We start from the raw sequence: 21,462 nt of genomic DNA on the forward strand, positions 1-21,462 counted from the left end.
GAAATAGCGTATTTTTGGTAAAAAAGTCAGATCAATACAAAAATGGTACCGCTAAAAACTTCAACTGCAGAAAATGAGCCCTCATACCACCCTGTACACGTAAAAGTAAAAGTTATAGGGGTCAGAAGATGACCATTTTAACCCCTTAACGCAGAATGACTGTTATACCCGTCTGCTGCTGAAGTGCATTCGCGCAGAGCGACGGGTATACCCGTCATTCACATAATTGCAGCTGCTGCTGCATCCCGGGGGCTGAACTTTTCACTTCCGGTTGTCTCCGGCAGGTGAGAAGTTCAGCTTAACCCCCGTTGCGCTGGACGCTGCATTTATACGGCGGGTAACGCGATACCTTCCGCATTCCGCCGTAAAAAGGCAGTGTTCATTGTGCGCACTCGCGCGGCGCGGATTGGTTTAATTAGCTAAAGTCCCGGGGTGTCCGGCAGGAGACCACTCCCGCCCGGGACCCCATTTGATTAACCCGATCAGCGATCGGGTGTGTAGGGACGGCGGGGTGTGTGTGGCGGATGCGTGGCGATCCAGGTGTCCGGCAGCGGCGATCCGGAGGTCTGGCAGCGGCGATGGCGGGGGTAAGTGCACCCGCCATCGCCGCTGCCAGACCTCCGCCCACATGTGTTAGTCCGGGGAGAGCGGGGCACAGAGGGAATAAGTCCTTGCTTACCCGGTGGCGGATCCTTCAGGCTTCAGCGGGATCTGACTGTGAGTGATGCTCCAGATGTTGCAAAACTACAACTCCCGGCATGCCCAGACAAGCATTGGCTGTCTGGGCATGCTGGGAGTTGTAGTTTAGCAACATCTGGAGGACCACTGTTTGGAGACCACTGTGTAGTGGTCGCCCAACTGTGATCCTCCAGATGTTGCAAAACTACAACTCCCAGCATGCCCAGACTGCCTGGACATGCTGGGAGTTGTAGTTTTGCAACATCTGGAGAACCACTGTGTAGTGGTCGCCAAACTGTGATCCTTCAGATGTTGCAAAACTACAACTCCCAGCATGCTCAGACAGCCAAGACATGCCTGTCTGGGCATGCCGGGAGTTGTAGTTTTGCAAGATCTGGAGGATTACAGTTTGGAGACCACTACCCAGTGGTGTCCAAACAGTGGTTCTCCAGATGTTGCAAAACTACAACTCCCAGCATGCCCGGCTGCATTTGCTGTCTGGGCATGCTGGGATTTGTAGTTTTGCAACATCTGGAGGGCCACAATTTGGAGATCAGTGTGCAATAGTCTCTAAACTGTAGCTCTCCAGATGTTGCAAAACGGCAAATCCCAGCATGCCCAAACACCTGTCTCGGCATGCTGGGAGTTGTAGTTGCGTACCTCCAGCTGTTGCATAACTACATCTCCCAGCATGCCCTTCGGCAATCAGTACATGCTGGGAGTTGCATGCTGGGAAAATACTGAATTAGGTAACAGAACCTAACTGAAGGTTTTCCAACCAGTGTGCCTCCAGCTGTTGCAAAAGTAGTTTTGAAACAGCTGGAGGTTTGCCCCCCCCATGTGAATGTACAGGGTACATTCACACGTGCAGGTATACATAAAGATTCCTGCTTCAAGTTTGAGCTGCGGCAAATTTTCTGCCGCGGCCCAAACTCCTAGCGGGAAACTCACTGTAAACCCGTCAGTGCGAATGTACCCTAAAAACACTACACTATACTAACACATAATAAAGGATAAAACACAACGAATACACCCCCTTACACTGTCCCCCCCCCCCCCAATAAAAATAAAAAACATATCGTACGGCAGTGTTTCCAAAACAGAGCCTCCAACTGTTGCAAAACAACAACTCCCAGCATTTCTGGACAGCCACTGACTGTCCAGGCATGCTGGGAGTTTAGCAACAGCTGGAGGCACCCTGTTTGGGAATCACTGGCATAGAATACCCCTATGTCCACCCCTATGCAATCCCTAATTTAGTCCTCAAATGCGCATGGCGCTCTCTCACTTTGGAACCCTGTCGTATTTCAAGGAAACAGTTTAGGGACACGTATGGGGTATTTCCGTACTCAGGAGAAATTGCACTACAAATTTTGGGGGGCTTTTACCCCTTATGAAAAGGAAAAGTTGGGGGCTACACCAGCTTGTTAGTGTAAAAAAAGAAATAATGTTACACTAACATACTGGTGTTGCCCCATACTTTTTATTTTCACAAGCGTTAAAAGGAAAAAAAGGCCCCCAAAATTTGTAACGCAATTTCTCGGAAATACCCCATATGTGGGCGTAAAATGCTCTGCGGGCGCCCAAAAAGGCTCAGGAGTGAGAGCGCATCATGTACATTTGAGGCCTAAATTGGTGATTTGCACAGGGGTGGCTGATTTTACAGTGGTTCTGACATAAATGCAAAAAAATAAATACCCACATGTGACCCCATTTAGGAAACTACACCCCTCACGGAACGTAACAAGGGGTATAGTGAGCCTTAACACCCCACAGGTGGTTTACGAATTTACATTAAAGTTTGATGGGGAAAATAAAGAAAAAACTCTTTTCACAAAAATGCTGGTGTTACCCTAAATTTTTCATTTTCACAAGGGAAAATAGGAAAAAAGACCCCCAAAATTTGTAACCCCATTTCTTCTGAGTACATCCACATATGGGGTATGTTCTTAAAGTGCTCTGCGGGCGAACTACAATGTTCAGAAGAGAAGGAGCGCCATTGGGATTTTGGAGAGAAAATTTGTCCGGAATTCAAGGCCACGTGTGTTTACAAAGCCCCCATAGTGCCAGAACAATGGACTCCCCCTCCCCACATGTGACCCCATTTTGAAAACTACACCCCTCACGGAATGTAATAAGGGGTGCAGTGAGCATTTACGCCCCACAGGTGTCTGACAGTATTTTGGAACAGTGGTCCGTGAAAATGAAAAAATAAATTTTTCATTTGCAAAGCCCACTGTTCCAAGGATCTGTCAAAAGCCAGTGGGGTGTAAATGCTCACTGCACCCCTTATTAAATTCTGTGAGGGGTGTTGTTTCCAAAATGGGGTCACATGTGGCGGGGTCCACTGTTCTGGCACCACGGGGGGCTGTGTAAATGCACAAGGCCCCCGACTTCTATTCCAACCAAATTCTCTCTCCATAAGCTCAATGGCGCTCCTTCTCTTCTGAGCATTGTAATGCGCCAGCAGAGCACTTTTAGTCCACTCATGGGGTATTTCCATACTGAGAAGAAATGGGGTTACAAATTTTGGGGGGCATTTTACATTATTACCCCTTGTAGAAATGTAAAATTTTGGGGAAAAAACTGCATTTTAGTGAGGAAAAATAAATAAATTCATGTACACGTGCAACTTTAACAAAAAGTCGTCAAACACCTGTGGGGTGTTAAGGCTCACTGGACCCCTTGTTATGTTCCCTGAGGGGTGTAGTTTCCAAAATAATATGCCATGTGGGGGGTTTCTCGCTGTTCTGGCACCATAGGGGCTTCCTAAATGTGACATGCCCCCCAAAAACCATTTCAGAAAAATTCACTCTCCAAAATCCTATTGTCGTTCCTTCCCTTCTGAGCCCTCTAGTGCACCCACAGAACACTTGACATACACATATGAGGTATTTTCTTACTCGAGAGAAATTGGGTTACACATTTTAGGAAGATTTTTCTCCTTTTACCCCTTGTAAAAATTCAAAAACTGGGTTTAAAAGAACATGCGAGTGGAAAAAAGGAAGATTTTGAATTTTCTCCTTCACTTTGCTGCTATTCCTGTGAAACACCTAAAGGGTTAACAAACTTACTGAATGTCATTTTGAATACTTTGATGGGTGCAGTTTTTATTATTTGTGGGGTATTTCTAATATGAAGACCCCTCAAATCCACTTCAAAACTGAACTGGTCCCTTAAAAAATTCCGATTTTGAAAATTTTGTGAAAAATTGGAAAATTGCTGCTGAACTTTGAAGCCCTCTGATGTCTTCCAAAAGTAACAACGTGTCAACTTAATGATGCAAACATAAAGTAGACATATTTGTATATGTGAATCAATATATAATTTATTTGGGATTTCCATTTTCCTTATAAGCAGAGAGTTTCAAAGTAAAAAAAATGCTAAATTTTAAAATTTTTCATGAAATTTTGGAATTTTCCACCAAGAAATGATGCAAGTATCGACGAAATTTTACCACTAACATAAAGTAGAATATTTCACGAAAAAACTGTTTCTGAATCAGAATGAAAGGTAAAAGCATCCCAGAGTTATTAATGCTTAAAGTGACAGTGGTCAGATTTGCAAAAAAGGCCTGCGTCCTTAAGGTGAAAATGTCCTTAAGGGGTTAAATATTTTCTTGATTCCTTTTTTTATTAACTTCTTTGATTTTAAAATTTGATTGTCATTTATTGTTTTCAATTTTAAAGGTAAGCCGTTCACCGTACAGCTTTGTTCTACTAGACTACAAAATAGCATGCATTGTCAAGCAGCTGCTTCTAAGGGCAGCAGGTTATTGTCATGCATTAAAACAATCATGGACTCGCTGGACTGGGACATAATACTATCATGTTATAAAGCATTGGTGCCACCTCACCTGGATTATGCAGTTTGGTTTTGGGCAACAGTTCATAGAAAGGATGCCTTAAAGCAGGAAATGGTTATAAAGGCATGCAACTAAATATAAGGGAAAAGAGCATCCTAGTTATGAGGAAAAATTGAAATAATAAAATTTGTTTAGTCTTCAGAAGAAACATTCAAGGGAAGATATGATCAACTTAAGTATATAACTTGATCATACAAAAATTATAGGAAAAAACTGTCCTAGATATATAAAAATATTATGGTAAAAAAGACAAAAGGACTGTTAATTCATGGAATAATCTAATCACAACAAAAACATTTCAGGGCTTCAAAACATAATTATTTTTTAAACAAATTAACATTAATGTGTATGTAGAAATATAGTATCACATGTCGTCCTCTTCATCCATTCATACCTCTTCCCTTTAGCCATCTCTTTCCTACCTTGGTTAAACTTGATGGACATGTGTCTTTTTTTAACTGTACTAACTAAATAAGTTTGCATTCACAAGATTTGTGCCTGTTGCACAAAAATGATTTCTTAAGCTAAAATCAGCTGTAATCATATCCGTGCATGGACAGGCACAGACGCCATTCAATCCCATGACCTGAACAGACATGAGTGTAGTCAGCTAGTGACTATGATAAGGTAATTTAACAAGAAAATCCAACTTTTTACTTTGACAAAAAATTCTGCCACGTTTTTCAGTCCGATCTAAAAGTCGGAAAAGCTGGACAAAATGGCTCAAAGGTAGTCACTAACTTACTACAATTGGGTCCATTCAGGTTATAGGATCAAATGGTGTTTGTGCCAGGCCATGCACAGATACGCTCGAAGCCGATTTGAGCTTCCAAAATCGTATCAGTGTCACAGAGGCACAAATCATGAGGTGAAAGCACCGTAACTATGGACAGAGGATGAAGCTTCCTTTTTTAACCTAACCACAGCACCTCCACCTTGATTGCAGGGTGCCAGTCAATTACTTTGCCAGCCAGACCCTGATGGCTTTCATAAATCCCTATAAAGTCAATATACATCCACATTTCTGTACTGATTCATCTCTTAAAATATATTCATAGCAGTCATTAATCTGTTGCAACAAAGTAAATACAGATGAAAAAGGACATATCTTTAAATACAGACTAAAGCTGTAGATCCAGTCCACTAGCAGATAAATTTTACTGTATTTCAGGGTCCAGATGCCAAATAATCAGCATGCTTTTCTTTCTTTCAAAGCAAAAGTATAGATCAGACAATAATAATCTGCAGAAATGAAGCCAGACCAGTTGTGTAACACTACAACAAAGAACTGCAACTAGGAATGTAGCATGATCAGTTTGTAGTAAAAATCATTCAATTATATGCTTTTTAAATTTAGTGCTGAGCAGACATGTTTTTTTTTTTTTTTAAGCTGTATGTTTCTTAGGCTAAGTTCACCTGGCAGAATTTCTGCTGCAGCAGAGTCGTATTGATTTCAATAGGATTCTGCTGCTCTGTACACAGGGCAAATATTCTGCAGCAGTTGTATCTGCTGCGGAAATCCTGATTCCGGCATCTGCAGAAACATTGAACCTGTTCAATATTTCTTCAAATCCCGCTCAAAAATGCATTGCCTTCCATGGAGACGGCGCATTTCCGAGCGGCCCTAGTGCCGCGGAATCAAGCAGATGTGCGAAGTATCCACCCATATTTTCCTGCAGACATTCTGCACATTTTTGGCTGTGTGAACATGGCCTTAAAGTGACTGTATGAGTCACTCCCATTTAAGCCTCATGCTCATGGCTACATTACAGCTCTGGTTACACAGCAAAGTCACATTATAAATGGTGTAAACAGGTCCATAAAACACCTAACCATAGGCTTTTTAGTGGGCCCCGTGGAACACTGCAGAAGCCTTGCTTGTATAACCATTCCACACCACGATGAACAGAGTTGTCAAAGCTCCATAGGACAGAGCCTCGTGTACTCCATGTGCCAACCTGGGGCTCAGTCATAACTCCAAGATTAAAAAACAGCCAAGCCCTCTGAACAAAAAGAAAATAGCCGGTTAACTGCACTTGAAGAGTTATTGACTTTAAGAGGGCCTGTGCCCAAATATTGGCCAACCCCAAAGATTTTACGGTCGTTAAATATCTAAGGGTGCCCTGATCACACACCTTAAAGTTTATTGAAATGCCCTCTAACACCTGAAATGTGGGTTTATAGTTTTTGACAATTCAGAGGGACTGTATAATCCTGCCCATCATCTGAGAGTCCATCCCATTATTAAAATTACGTTCACACACATTTGACTGATTTATAAACCTATGTATCTCATAAACAGATGGGTGTATCAAAAGTTGTGGATTCAAGAGACAATCTCATTTTTGGAGTTGGCCACAGGTTCTCTTTAAACATTATTGTAATGCTTATGATCATACATTTTAATGCTTTTAAAAAGCTACTGAACCATTTTATTCTCTCTTCGCAGGTAATGTACTTCAGTTCGCTTTTTCCCTATGTGGTTCTTATTTGCTTCCTTGTCCGTGGATTATTACTAAGAGGATCTGTTGATGGTATCCTACATATGTTAACACCAAAGGTAATGCTCATCATTTTCTCTAGTAATTCAGCTTCCATGATTCTGTTTTCTGAAAAAAGGAGTCTGATATGTCTTTTACCTGTCCTAGGTTGAGAAGATGCTGGATCCACAAGTTTGGAGGGAGGCAGCAACTCAAGTTTTCTTTGCTCTAGGTCTTGGCTTTGGTGGTGTCATTGCTTTTTCGAGCTACAATAAGCAAGATAATAACTGTCAGTTTGATGCAGCGCTTGTCTCTTTCATCAACTTCTTCACATCCGTACTAGCCACTCTGGTTGTATTTGCCGTCCTTGGGTTCAAAGCCAACATGATGAATGAAAAATGTGTGGTACAGTAAGTACTCATGCTACATTATTTACTTCAAGGTTGTTACAGGCATGTAGAACTATATATCCAAAGCTCAGATTCATGTAACAGCAATTTACAACATGAACTTTGATCTACCTGTAATTATATTTTATGTATCCAGCTTTTGTATCATACTAAAATTTGGGTCTGCAATGTCTTTCAGTCTAGTAGAAAATTCAGATACACTTGGAAAATTACCTGAATATAGGCGCTAGCTAACTGTAGTCAAGTTATGGGGTTAAATGGCATCTGTGGCTATCCATGCATGGATACGATTGCAGCAGATTTGAGTTTCAGAAATCATATCTGTGCCACGTAGGCACAGACTGTGATGTGTATGCACCCTAAGTAATAGCTTTGTAACCATGCATAATAAAAAATTATAAAGGGGAAAATATATTTTCATTCCATTCTCAGTTTCCTTTTTGGGCGCAGGGAGAATTGAAGTTATGACTGAAGCTAAGCAAATTTTCAATAAGTTTAGATTCATCAGCAAACAATGAATTTTGTTTTGTCTGAAAAAAGTTGTGACACATGGAAAGTTTTACGATTGCATGGAACAGGCCAGTGTGACATTCTGAAATCTTCTACAACTGTGTCTAAAGTGTTCTGTGTGGATAAAACAATCCAGTGTGATATTTGAAGGTCTCTGTATCCAAAGTGAGGACTATATCCAATGTGGATAGATGTGGAAAATCCTTTGGACAGGACAGTCTGGCATGATAATCCTAGGTTTCCTAGAACTGTATCTAAAGTGTTCTGATTGGATTGATTGGATACAGTCCCAAGACCCCTAAGAATGTCATGCTGGACTAAAGTGTTCCAATTGCACCGAACAGTCCAGTATGACATGATAAGGTCTTCTAGAACTGTATCTAAAGTGTTCAAATTGCATAAAACACTCTCTCATATGATACTCTGTTCATCCAGGACTGTATCCAATGGATACAGTCTTAACAGACCTCAGGGTTTCATACTAAATTGTTCTGTGCATTTGGAACACTTTGAATGAGGCACAATTATAATTTTTTTTTGTTTTTCTTTTTTCGATTGCAACTCCGTGAATCTGAAATTACTGTAAATTTGTGCATATATACATACACACTACCTATACAAAATGAAACGTGCTTGCCAGCTATATATAGTTCCAAAGCCATAGAAATGCAAGGCAACCATGTTAACCACTGAGCCTTTGTGACATCAAATGACATATACTGTATCATATTTTTATACCCAAACATTTCTTGGGGCCTCTAATGTTTATCCCAAAGATAGTATTTTTACCATGAGTGAAGAAAAGATCATATTCATGTCCTAATTTGCTCTATATATAAACAGACCTTTTCCTTCTTCCTGCTTCTTTATCCATTGTTACAGCTCTAACTCAAGAATATAAAAGGAGCAAGCTAGTAAAATATTCATCATGCACAACCTGATTGTGGAGATAATGGAATGAAAAGAAAGGGATACTGCATCCTGCTTCTTATCTCAAGCTGCCATCGTATGCCATCTCATGGCAACATTAATCATCTTCTTGTTCTTTAAGAAAAGGGACCCTAGCTGCAACAGTTTGCCTTATTTTGTATGAGAAAACAACCAATCACGGCTCGGCTTTCACTTTACCAGAGCTTGTTAGCTGAGCTGTGATTGGTTGCTGTGGGAAAGTTACTTTTTTTTTTTTTTCTCTCTCACACAGTTTGATAAATCTGGGCCATCGTTCTTTTATTAGGGTATGTTCGCACATTGAGGTTTTTAATTGTAGTCATTAATCCCTTCCCGCTATAGGACGTATGCATATGTCCCAGCACCCGACACGTTCGCGTGGGACGTATGCATTCATCATGACGAGATCTCCTGCTCTGCTGCGCGAAGCTCAGGAGGTCGGCGGCAGGACCCGGCATTCAATCACAGCCAGGGTCCTGCTGCAGCTGCCGGGGCCGCGATCGTGCCTGTCCCCGCAGCATTAACCCCATAGATGCCGTGATCAATCCTGATTACAGCATCTGTGTTGTTGACCAACGGCAGCGCCGCCGCAATACGATCGTGGGTCCCCGTTGGTTGCTATGGCAGCAGGAAGTCAGATGATGACCTCCTGTCTGCTTGCTACAGAAGCCTGTGAGATCCAGCCAGAGGCTGAAGTGCTTGCCGCTCATCAGGTCCTACTGTGCTGCAGTACAAATGTATTGCAGCATAGTATTTAACCTGTGAAAAAAATTAAAAGGTTCTTCAATAAAAGTATGAAGTGTAAAAAAAAAAAAATGCCCCTTTCCCAATAAAAGCCCTGCATTATCATAAAAAAAAAAAAAAAAAACACAAATCATATAGTTCATATACAAATCATAGACATTGCAGGAAGTACTTCCCAAGGGGAGGAAACCAGCACTCCAGATTCCAGTCAGGATGTAATAAAAATCACAAGCTTTATTTTCATCTTGTTAAAATAAATCACAAAGGGGGGGGGGGGGAAAGAATAAAAACATCGAAACACTGATGCGTTTCGGGAAGAACCCTTTATGCCTTGATAAAAGGTTTCTTCCCAAAACGCGTCAGGGTTTCCATGGTTTTTATTCTTGTTTTTTTGTGATGATTTTAACAAGATGAAAATAAAGCTTGTGATTTTTATTACATCCTGACTGGAATCTGGAGTGCTTGTTTCCTCCCTTGGGAGTTACTTCCTGCAGTATACACCATGATTGAGGCCCCATGCACCTGGCCAGCCTGGGACTATTGGACTCGTTGTGGAAAGGGCGAGCGGATCATCTCCTTCTGTTTGTAAAATCATAGACATTGCCATGTCTGTAATGACGTGTACTATAAAGCTATAATGTAAATTATCCCGCACGGTGAACGTCGTTAAATAAAACCACCAAAAAAGCACAAAATTTTGGTGCAAATAGCGGAATAAAAAAGATCAAAAGGTAGCATGTACCAATAAAAAGTACAGCTTTTCCCGCAAAAAATAAGCACTCACTCAATGGTGTCAGATGAAAAATGAAAAAGTTATGGCTGTCGGAAAATGATAACACGCTCCGAAAAGGAAAAAGAACATAAAAAATATATAAAATGGGTATCATCATAATCGTACCCACCCACAAAATAAATATAACATCACTTTTTCTCAAAAAATGCTGCATGTTTAAACAAAAATGCACCACTTATATAAAGTACAATATGTCACGAAAAAGAATTATCAGAATCTCTCCGCTCAGAAAAAATGTTCTAAAGTTATTACTATTTTAAAGAGACACATGTCAAACTTAAAAGAAAAGAGCCTGGTCATTAAGGTAAAAAATTAGTCCATCCTTAAGGGGTTAACTACAAAGCAAAACACAAAGCCGTGTTTTGCATTCCAGCCCAGCTGGATTTTTGTGTTTTATTACTGTAACTGGGTCATGTGATTATCAGCCTGACCCACAGAAAAGCAGTGTTTAATGTGTCTGAGGAAGTGGTCAGTCCTGGGTTAGCTAAGTTTCTGTAACTACAGGATGACATCATCATCTAGTCACCTTCCCACCCACCTCCATCTGTATACTGCTGCTGCTATCTTTATGGGATCAGGATTTATTACATTTATACCTATCTTGATGCTGTGTTCAATTGTTACACTCTTGCCGGATTTTTTCTGGGTTCAGCGGTCATTATCCTGAAATTTCAAGAAAATGCAACTGCACAAATCACTGTAAAAGCTGCTATTTTTTTTTCTATGATTTTTGAAAATTACTGCAAAAACAAAGCCAAAACGCCGGAAACATGCTACAAAATGCAGTAAATATACAACTTTTGAACAAAAACAATGGAGACTTAAAATCTTTACAAAACACCTGAAGTGTGATTATAGGTCAAATCACTTTCCCCTTATGACAATACTTCTATAAAAACACACTTTGCGTAAGAAAATGCATCAAAACTGAACTTTAGGAAAACTAACCCCAACCCACTTATAAGTCTTATTAGTTCACCTGGCTGTACTCCAGCACCAGAAACCTTATGTGACCTGTAGTGATGAGAATCCACCCCTCCCTCTGCAAAAGCAGAGGATTCATGGGAAACGTTGGTAGCATTACAAAATTCTTTCAGGGAAATGGGGATCAATATGGCTGAAATCCAATGCCTGTTACATCAGCTAAAACAGGTAAACCCAAGCATGCACCAGAACCTCTGTATTATTCTCTAATAAAAGCCCATGCTGCTATGCTGCATTATACAAGGAAGAAAATCCTGTTTATTTACATAAGACAAGCATCCAACCCCATTAAATTTCATTTTTTGGTTCCTTATCATATATTAATATATTTTGTTTCTCAATAGAAATGCAGAGAAAATCCTTGGTTACCTGAGTTCCGGAATTCTAAGCCAATACATTATACCACCACATGTGAACTTTTCTCACTTGACAACAGCAGATTATGCGGAAATGTATGGCGTCATTAAAACGGTGAAAGAGGATGGATTTCAAGATCTCCACCTGGATGCCTGTTTGTTAGAGGATGAACTAAATAAGGTATTTATATTGCATATTACATGTCACTGAAACCAGTTTCATGTATGGTCAACCAGCATTCATAGTTTAGACTATATTCACATTGTATCAAAAATGTGTAGCTCACTTAGAGTATGGGGAAGAAGAGGGGAGGGGGGTGCTCGAGGTTAAAGGTGATGCCTTCACCTAATAGGCCTAAGAAATATATGTAAAGGAAGGATGTATATATGATATATATACAAAAACCAGTCCTCAAGAGCACTGAGGGTAGGAATGAGGAAAAGAAAGAAAAGTTTAGGATCCAATAAAAGTATATTTATTATGATAAAAATATGACCGATCGCCCTGCAGGGCCCTTGCAAAAGCGAAAGGTGTATGTGATATTAGGTAAAATAAATGTAGCACTAATCAAACGATAATAAAAATATATATATCCACTATAACGAGTTGTGTTGGTATAAATAGATATATGATCCACAGTTCGTCACAACCAACAATATTGTAGAAAAGTAGTAGCAATAAATTCCAATGGTACTGAAATTATATCAGAGTCTCCAGTAGCATAAATCGTGCCGTTTGTGACTGTATTGCCATGCGCAATTGTATCAATAAATCCAGAAGTAAAGTTTGTAACCTTGTTGCAGTTTTGAGATAGTTATAACATAACTGTATCAGCGGTGTTTGTAAAGGTAATGTTCGTAACGGAACGGTGCACAGCACCACTCACCCTCCTCGGCAGATCTCGGATGCAGGCTTAGTACGGCAGTATCTTAAGCGATGTCTGTCTGTACTTGCGGTGCCTTGTTGAGGTGCAGTCTGGGTGAGTGGCTCTCCGGTGGGCTAAGAAGTTCCCGGGTTGGCACGGAATGGCGTCCGGCCTCGTGGGGTGATGTCCGGGAGTTCCGCCGCCCGGGGCTGTGATGGAAGATTACAGGAAGCAGGTGCGAATCTGAATAGGGCGCTAGCAGTTCGCGCGTCACAGTGGTCCCAATGATAGGGGCATCCAGCAGTTGCAAATAAATAAAAATAGTGGATATAGTCTATTTTCAAGTGATGTACACTTAATAGAGTAGTGCTTGATCACGGGTCAGACGCGTTTCAAGGCCGCGGGCCTTTTCTTCAGTGACAAGAAAGAAAAGGCCCGCGGCCTTGAAACGCGTCTGACCCGTGATCAAGCACTACTCTATTAAGTGTACATCACTTGAAAATAGACTATATCCACTATTTTTATTTATTTGCAACTGCTGGATGCCCCTATCATTGGGACCACTGTGACGCGCGAACTGCTAGCGCCCTATTCAGATTCGCACCTGCTTCCTGTAATCTTCCATCACAGCCCCGGGCGGCGGAACTCCCGGACATCACCCCACGAGGCCGGACGCCATTCCGTGCCAACCCGGGAACTTCTTAGCCCACCGGAGAGCCACTCACCCAGACTGCACCTCAACAAGGCACCGCAAGTACAGACAGACATCGCTACCTTAAGATACTGCCGTACTAAGCCTGCATCCGAGATCTGCCGAGGAGGGTGAGTGGTGCTGTGCACCGTTCCGTTACGAACATTACCTTTACAAACACCGCTGATACAGTTATGTTATAACTATCTCAAAACTGCAACAAGGTTACAAACTTTACTTCTGGATTTATTGATACAATTGCGCATGGCAATACAGTCACAAACGGCACGATTTATGCTACTGGAGACTCTGATATAATTTCAGTACCATTGGAATTTATTGCTACTTCTTTTCTACAATATTGTTGGTTGTGACGAACTGTGAATCATATATCTATTTATACCAACACAACTCGTTATAGTGGATATATATATTTTTATTATCGTTTGATTAGTGCTACATTTATTTTACCTAATATCACATACACCTTTCGCTTTTGCAAGGGCCCTGCAGGGCGATCGGTCGTATTTTTATCATAATAAATATACTTTTATTGGATCCTAAACTTTTCTTTCTTTTCCTCATTCCTACCCTCAGTGCTCTTGAGGACTGGTTTTTGTATATATATCATATATACATCCTTCCTTTACATATATTCACATTGTGTTTAGACAGTACATTTCAGGTTTTTGTTTTGTGGGATATATGATGTATACGGAGTTGTCATAGAAAAGCCGGTCCAAGCAGAGGCCTACCCTCTGTGACATCCAAATGATTTAATAGGCATTTGGGCATGGGCTGGCCCATGTGTTCTGTCTATGAAGTAAAGACACATGTTGTGTAATGAAAAATTGTCTTTTTCATTTGCAGGCAGTACAAGGTACTGGATTAGCTTTTATTGCATTCACCGAGGCAATGACTCACTTTCCAGCATCTCCTTTTTGGTCTGTCATGTTTTTCTTTATGCTGATCAATCTTGGTCTTGGGAGTATGATTGGCACCATGTCTGGTATTACTACACCTCTTATTGACACATTTAAAATAAAAAAAGAGGTTTTGACAGGTAAGTCTTAGAAATCAGCTTTTTATAAATATCTATGCATGAAAACATTCTAATTCAAATAATTGTCTCTAAAATGTAAAATATCTATAGGAACTAATATATTAATACAAATATGCTGTTACAGATATAAAAAAAAAAATGCTAAGACTGTTTTTATCCTTCAATGGATGTAACATATACAGTGGGGATCAAAAGTTTGGGCACCCCAGGTAAAAATTTGTATTAATGTGCATAAAGAAGCCAAGGAAAGATGGAAAAATCTCGAAGGCATCAAATTACAGATTAGACATTCTTATAATATGTCAACAAAAGTTTCACTCTCAAAATAACAGAAAACAAAAAATGGCGCCTGCAAAAGTTTGGGCACACTGCAGAGTTAATATCTTGTACTGCCCCCTTTTGGCAAGTATCACAGCTTGTAAACGCTTTTTGTAGCCAGTCAAGAGTCTTTCAATTCTTGTTTGAGGTATCTTTGCCCATTGTTTGAGATTTCTGGGCTGTCTGTCACGCACTGCTCTTTTAAGGTCTATCCATAGATTTTCAATTATGTTGAGGTCAAGAGATTGTGAAGGCCATGGCAAAACCTTTAGTTTACGCCTCTTGATGTAATCCCCCATGGATTTCGAGGTTTGTTTAGGATCATTATCCATTTGTAGAAGACATCCTCTCTTTAATTTCAGTTTTTTTTACAGATGGCATCAAGTTAGCATCCAAAATTTGCTGAAATTTTATTGAACCCATTTTTCCTTCTACTTGTGAGATGTTCCCTGTGCCACTGGCTGCAATACAACCCCAAAGCATGATTGATCCACCCCCATGCTTAACAGTTGGACAGAGGTTCTTTTCATTAAATTCTGTTCCCCTTCTTCTCCAAACATACCTTTGCTCATTCCGGCCAAAAAGTTCAATTTTAACCTCATCAGTCCACAGAACTTGTTTCCAAAATGCCTCAGGCTTGTCTATATGTTCATTTGCAAAGTTCAAACGCTGATTTTTGTGGTGAGGACGTAGAAGAGGTTTTCTTCTGAGTACTCTTCCATGAAGACCATATTTGTATCTCTTTATAGTGGAATAGTGTACCACAACTACAGTGTCTGCCAGATCTTTCTGGAGAGATTTTGCAGTGAAACATGGGTTTTGAATTGTTTTTCTCACAATCCTGCGAGCTGTTCTGTCTATTTTTCTTGGTCTTCCATATCTTACTTTAATTTCCACTGTTCCTGATGACTGCCATTTTTTAATTACATTCCGAACAGAGGATATTGACATCTGAAAACGTTTTGCTATCTTATAGCCTTCTCCAGCTTTGTGAGCGTCAACTATTTTTAGTTTCAGATTTCTAGACAACTGCTTAGAAGAACCCATGGTGCTGATTGTTGGGGCAAGGTCAGATGAGTCTGGGCATTTAAAACCTTTGAGATTGACATCATCCGGTCTTCACAGATGATGATTGAGGACAATCCATGACACTGGCAGGTCTCAGCTTTGCAAAGGGGGCAGTGCATGCTATAAATTCAGCAGGGTGCCCAAACTTTTGCAGACGCCGTTTTTTTATTTTCTGTTATTTTGAAAGTTTAAATGATGGAAATAAAATCTAACTTTTGTTGACATATAAGTATGTCTAATCTGTTATTTGATGCCTTTTGGAGATTTTTCCATCTTTCCTTGGCTTCTTTAGGCACATTAATACAAATTTTTACCTGGGGTGCCCAAACTTTTGATCCCCACTGTATGTATATGTGTGTGTGTGTGTGTGTGTATATATATATTTATCACACTCCCTAGCCCATTCCCCCATTTAGTTTCCATTATCTGTCCTTAAAGGGTTACTCCGCTACCCAGCATCCGGGACATTGAGTTCCGAATGCTATGTGTGGCCTTCAATGTTCACGCCCGCCCCTCGTGACGTGACACCCCGTCATGTGACATCACATCCCGCCCCCTCAATGCAAGTCTATGGGAGGGTCCGCCGCGCCTCCTTCCCATAGACTTTCATTTAGGGGGCGGGTGTGAACACGGAAGCCTGCACACAGCATTCGGAACTCAATGTTCTGGACGCTGGGGAGAAGAGTAACCCTTTAACCCTTTAATGCAACGGAGACACCCACTTAGCCATGTCCTCAAAGGATGCTGTTTTCAAGGTGTATGCCATGTTAGACTGTTACTTGATGGTCTAGCTATAAGTGATTATTATAACATCTATTACTCCATAGCCTCACTGCGTACGTCTAACAGTTACTTAACACAATCCTCAAGGTCTGTATAACAATGTTATTGTGTGGGAAACATATGTGCTGTTGCATTGGACTAAAAGAGAGAGAATCTATGGAGCATACAAAAAATGACATTTCCTTTACATCCTGCAGCAGCACAAAAAGGGGATTTAGCAATTAACCATTAGAGTAGTTTTCACATACTGTATTACCACTCTACTGCAGTACTTCACAAGCATGTGAGACAAAGATCAAGAGGCAACTCTACATGTCTGGTCAGTAAGGACACATTTATTTTCAGTTTTTTTTTATCTCTTTGGTGTGCTCCACATAGGGGTTTAAGGCCATGTCTACATAAAGAGATGGAAGGCTCTTCCTCTCTTTAGTAGAGAGATCAGGAAAACCCAGTAATTCAGTCTGATTATTAAAGGGGTATTCCAGGTTTTATTTTCTTTGAGCCCTTATTCTTTTGATTTGAATCATTTATCCTTCCAGACTTGCTTTCTTGTGTCCATAACTTCTGCTAAGTGCATTAGCGAGATCCAGACTTTATCAGACATTGAGACCTTTAACCTCTTTCACCAAGGTGTCCCTCTTCACCAACCACAATAAAGGGATATTCCAGGATTTCTTTTCTTCAACCTTGGAGCCCATGATACCATGATAGGCAATATGCTTCTATTACCTCCATGTGCTGCTTTGAACTGTTTTCATGCACAGAAGTGCTGTAGTGAAAGTCTTTTTTATTTTGCCATTGTCCTTGACCATTCCCAGCATTTAATGCGGGCAGAGACAATATGTCATTAGTTACATGGTTTCAGGGGTGTGGCTATGCTGCATTTAGTGAGTGGATAGCAGGGTGGAAGCGATTGTCTCTGGCCACATGAAATACTTGGAAAAGTCAAAGACAACAGAAACTTCCGGATGAAAAAGGGGGGAGTGGCGCACAGATGTAATAGAAACATATTGCACAGTATGATAACTTTATTTCATGGGCTCAAAGGCTGAAGAAAAAATCCTGAAATACCCCATCAATGTTCTTGGTGGGCAGCTTAGCGAAAGAGAAAACTCTGTCTTGAATAACAATTAGGTAGGGGTCAATGTCTGCTAAAGTTTGAATGTCCCTAATGCACTTAGCAGAGTTTATGGACACAAGAAAGTATGCCATGAAGGATACGTGTTTCAAATCTGAAAAAGCTCAAATTTGGCTTTACAGAGTTGGTATAGAACAAGGCAAAGATCCTATTTAAGAACCAGATCAGTAATCACTGACTAAATCATAGAAACCAGCTTAAAACATCTCTGTATGAGTGGCTTCTGTAAAAGCCTTTTCCCCAGAGCTGTTGACCATGCCAAAATATGCACTTTAATAGTCTGAGATTTAAAGGGAAAGTGTTATCAGAAAATGACCTGTTGTGTAAATCTGTTTTATGTTAAACATATTTAAGAATTTTTGGTGACTTTTTTTTTTTCTAATTTTCCTTTTTTCACTATCTATATATTAATCCTGAAACTTTTATTATTAATAATAATAATAATAATACTAATAATAGTAAAATAAGAATACCAATAATAATTAATATTAATAATAATGATAATAAAATTTCCTGAAACTTTTCTATTCAGGCCACAATGTTTCCATTTAGGCCACTGTAACAAATATTTAAGATGAGACTTCCTGTTCTGTGCAGATAATTTCCAAGTAATGCCTTTCTTCTCGGAGCAGACAAGGAGCACAGTGAAAGGTGACACCAGTGTATATAGATACACACAGCCTTTTCTTTTACAGCCCTTCCCCTCTCTGTAGAATGACCTCTGAAAAGGTACCAATTCGAATGACCTCTGAAAAGGTACCAATTCATCTGAATGGGAAAGGTCCTGTCCATTCTCGTCTATGTCCATAGATCCTGCCATAAAGTATATCAGTAAATGCACTAAAAAAACAGCTCAGGCAAGATGACAGCCCCCATAATAATGCACAAAAATAACTAATAAAAATACAATCATAAAATAGATCTGTACAGAACACTGGTGAGACCTCACCTGGAGTTTTGTGCACAGTACTGGAGACCGTATCTCCAGAAGGATATAGATACACTAGAGAGATTTCAGTGAAGAGCTACTAAACTAGTACATGGATTGCAGGATAAAAATTGCCAGGGAAGCTTAACCTCTTCAGGACATAGGGCGTATGGATACGCCCTGCATCCCGAGTCCTTAAGGACCGAGGGCGTATCCATACGCCCGTGGGAATTCCGGCCCCCACCGCTAGCCGGTTGGGGACCGGAGCCGGATGCCTGGTGAAATCGTTCAGCAGGCATCCCGGCATATCGCCCAGGGGGGTCATTATGCCCCCCCATGTCGGCGATCGCCGCAGATCGCTGGACAATTCAGTCCAGCGATCTGCGGCGATTCCGGGTCAATCGGGTCTCCAGTGACCCGATGACCCGGAATTACTGGCTGTTCGGGGCCGTCTCTGACGGCCCGAACAGCCAGAGCCTGCAGGGGTGAGGTGGCACTGGTGCCACCTCACGATCGCCCTGATTCGTCGGCCGGATTACCGGCCGACCAATCAGGGCGCCTGCTGCGGGTGTCACTCCCGCACCCGCTCCGCCCCTCTTCTGGAGGACGTGAGCGGGTGCGGGACGTGCACCCCGGGTGCTGGGGACCCCGATCCCCGGCGCCCCTGTTGGGATCAGGGCCCCAGGAGCAGCTGCGGCGGCGGGACTGACCTGCAGCGTCTGGATCGTTGGAGGTGAGTGACAGCCTCCTGCTGTTGCTTAGCAACAGCTCCCAGCATGCAAAAAGGGCATGCTGGGAGCTGTAGTTATGCAACAGCAGGAGGCAGACCACCACAACTCCCAGCATTCCCTTATGGGCATGCTGGGACTTATGGTTTTGCAACAGCTGGAGGCACATTCTTTCTATGGAAAAGTGTACCTTCAGCTGTTGTATAACTACAACTCCCAGCTTGCACAAACAGCTAAAGTGCATGCTGGGAGTTGTAGTGGTGCATCTGCTGGTTGCATAACTACAACTCCCAGCATGCCCGTTGGCTGTCGGTGACTGCTGAGAGTTGTAGCTTTGCAACAGCTGAAGGCACACTGGTTGTGAAACTCAGAGTTTTTTTTTACCTAACTCAGTGTTTCACGACCGGTGTGCCTCCAGCTGTTGCAAACTACAACTCTCAGCAGTCACCGTACACCATGCACCGTACATGCTGGGAGTTGTAGTTTTGCAACAGCTGGAGGCACACTGGTTGTGAAACACTGAGTTAGGTCACAAACTCAGTGATACATAACCAGTGTGCCTACAGTTGTTGCAAAACTGCAACTCTCAGCAGTCACCGACAGCCAACGGGCATGCTGGGAGTTGTAGTTATGCAACAGCTGGATGTTCCCCCCCCAATGTGAACGTACAGGGTACACTCACATGGGCGGAGGATTACAGTAAGTATCTGGCTGCAAATTTGAGCTGCCGCAAACTTTCTGCTGCAGCTCAAATTGCCAGCGAGAAACTACTGTGAACCCCCGCCCGTGCGACTGTACCCTAAAAACACTACACTACACTAACACAAAAAATAAAATAAAAAGTAAAAAACACTACATATACACATACCCCTACACAGCCCCCCTCCCCTCCCCAATAAAAATGAAAAACGTCTGGTACGCCACTGTTTCCAGAACGGAGCCTCCAGCTGTTGCAAAACAACTCCCAGTATTGTCGGACAGCCGTTGACTGTCCAGGCATGCTGGGAGTTTTGCAACAGCTGGTGGCACCCTGTTTGGGAATCACTGGCGTAGAATACCCCTATGTCCACCCCTATGCAATCCCTAATTTAGGCCTCAAATGCGCATGGCACTCTCACTTTGGAGCCCTGTCGTATTTCAAGGCAACAGTTTAGGGTCACATATGGGGTATCGCCGTACTCGGGAGAAATTGTGTTACAAATTTTGGGGGGTATTTTCTGCTTTTACCCTTTTTAAAAATGTAAAATTTTTGGGAAAACAAGCATTTTAGGTAAAAAAAAAATTTTTTTTTTTACATATGCAAAAGTCGTGAAACACCTGTGGGGTATAAAGGTTCACTTAACCCCTTGTTACGTTTCCCGAGGGGTCTAGTTTCCAAAATGATATGCCATGTGTTTTTTTTTGCTGTTCTGGCACCATAGGGGCTTCCTAAATGCGGCATGCCCCCAGAGAAAAATTTGCGTTCAAAAAGCCAAATGTGACTCCTTCTCTTCCTAGACCTGTAGTGTGCCAGCAGAGCACTGTTCACCCCCATATGGGGTGTTTTCTGAATCGGGAGAAATTTGGCTTCAAATTTTTAGGGGTATTTTCTGCTATTACCCTTTTTAAAAATAAATTTTTTTTGGGAAAACAAGCATTTTAGGTAAAATTATTATTTTTTTTTTTACATTTGCAAAAGTCGTGAAACACCTGTGGGGTATTAAGGTTCACTTTATCCCATGTTACATTCCCCGAGGGGTCTAGTTTCCAAAATGGTATGCCATGTGTTTTTTTTTTTGCTGTTCTGGCACCATAGGGGCTTCCTAAATGCGACATGCCCCCCAAAAACCATTTCAGAAAAACGTACTCTCCAAAATCCCCTTGTCGCTCCTTCCCTTCTGAGCCCTCTACTGCGCCCGCCGAACACTTTACATAGACATATGAGGTATGTCCTTACTCGAGAGAAATTGGGCTACAAATACAAGTAAAAATTTTGTCCTTTTACCCCTTGTAAAAATTCAAAAATTGGGTCTACAAGAACATGTGAGTGTAAAAAATGAAGATTGTGAATTTTCTCCTTCACTTTGCTGCTATTCGTGTGAAACACCTAAAGGGTTAAAACGCTGACTGAA

At 41.5% G+C, this 21,462-nt stretch overlaps 1 protein-coding gene across 2 annotated transcripts in view; it reads left to right on the forward strand.

Annotated features, from left to right (window-relative positions):
• SLC6A17 (solute carrier family 6 member 17) overlaps positions 1 to 21,462 on the forward strand; it is an 84,831-nt gene that overhangs the window by 46,231 nt on the left and 17,138 nt on the right. For both annotated transcript variants that reach the window (XM_056557926.1, XM_056557924.1), the window contains exons 6-9: positions 6,993 to 7,103; positions 7,192 to 7,433; positions 11,757 to 11,949; positions 14,196 to 14,388. In XM_056557926.1, coding sequence (XP_056413901.1) covers positions 6,993 to 7,103; positions 7,192 to 7,433; positions 11,757 to 11,949; positions 14,196 to 14,388 — 739 coding nt within the window. The remainder of the gene's footprint in view (positions 1 to 6,992; positions 7,104 to 7,191; positions 7,434 to 11,756; positions 11,950 to 14,195; positions 14,389 to 21,462) is intronic.

The sequence above is a fragment of the Hyla sarda genome, chromosome 2 (assembly GCF_029499605.1).
Source record: "Hyla sarda isolate aHylSar1 chromosome 2, aHylSar1.hap1, whole genome shotgun sequence".
NCBI classification, from domain to species: Eukaryota; Metazoa; Chordata; class Amphibia; order Anura; family Hylidae; genus Hyla; species Hyla sarda.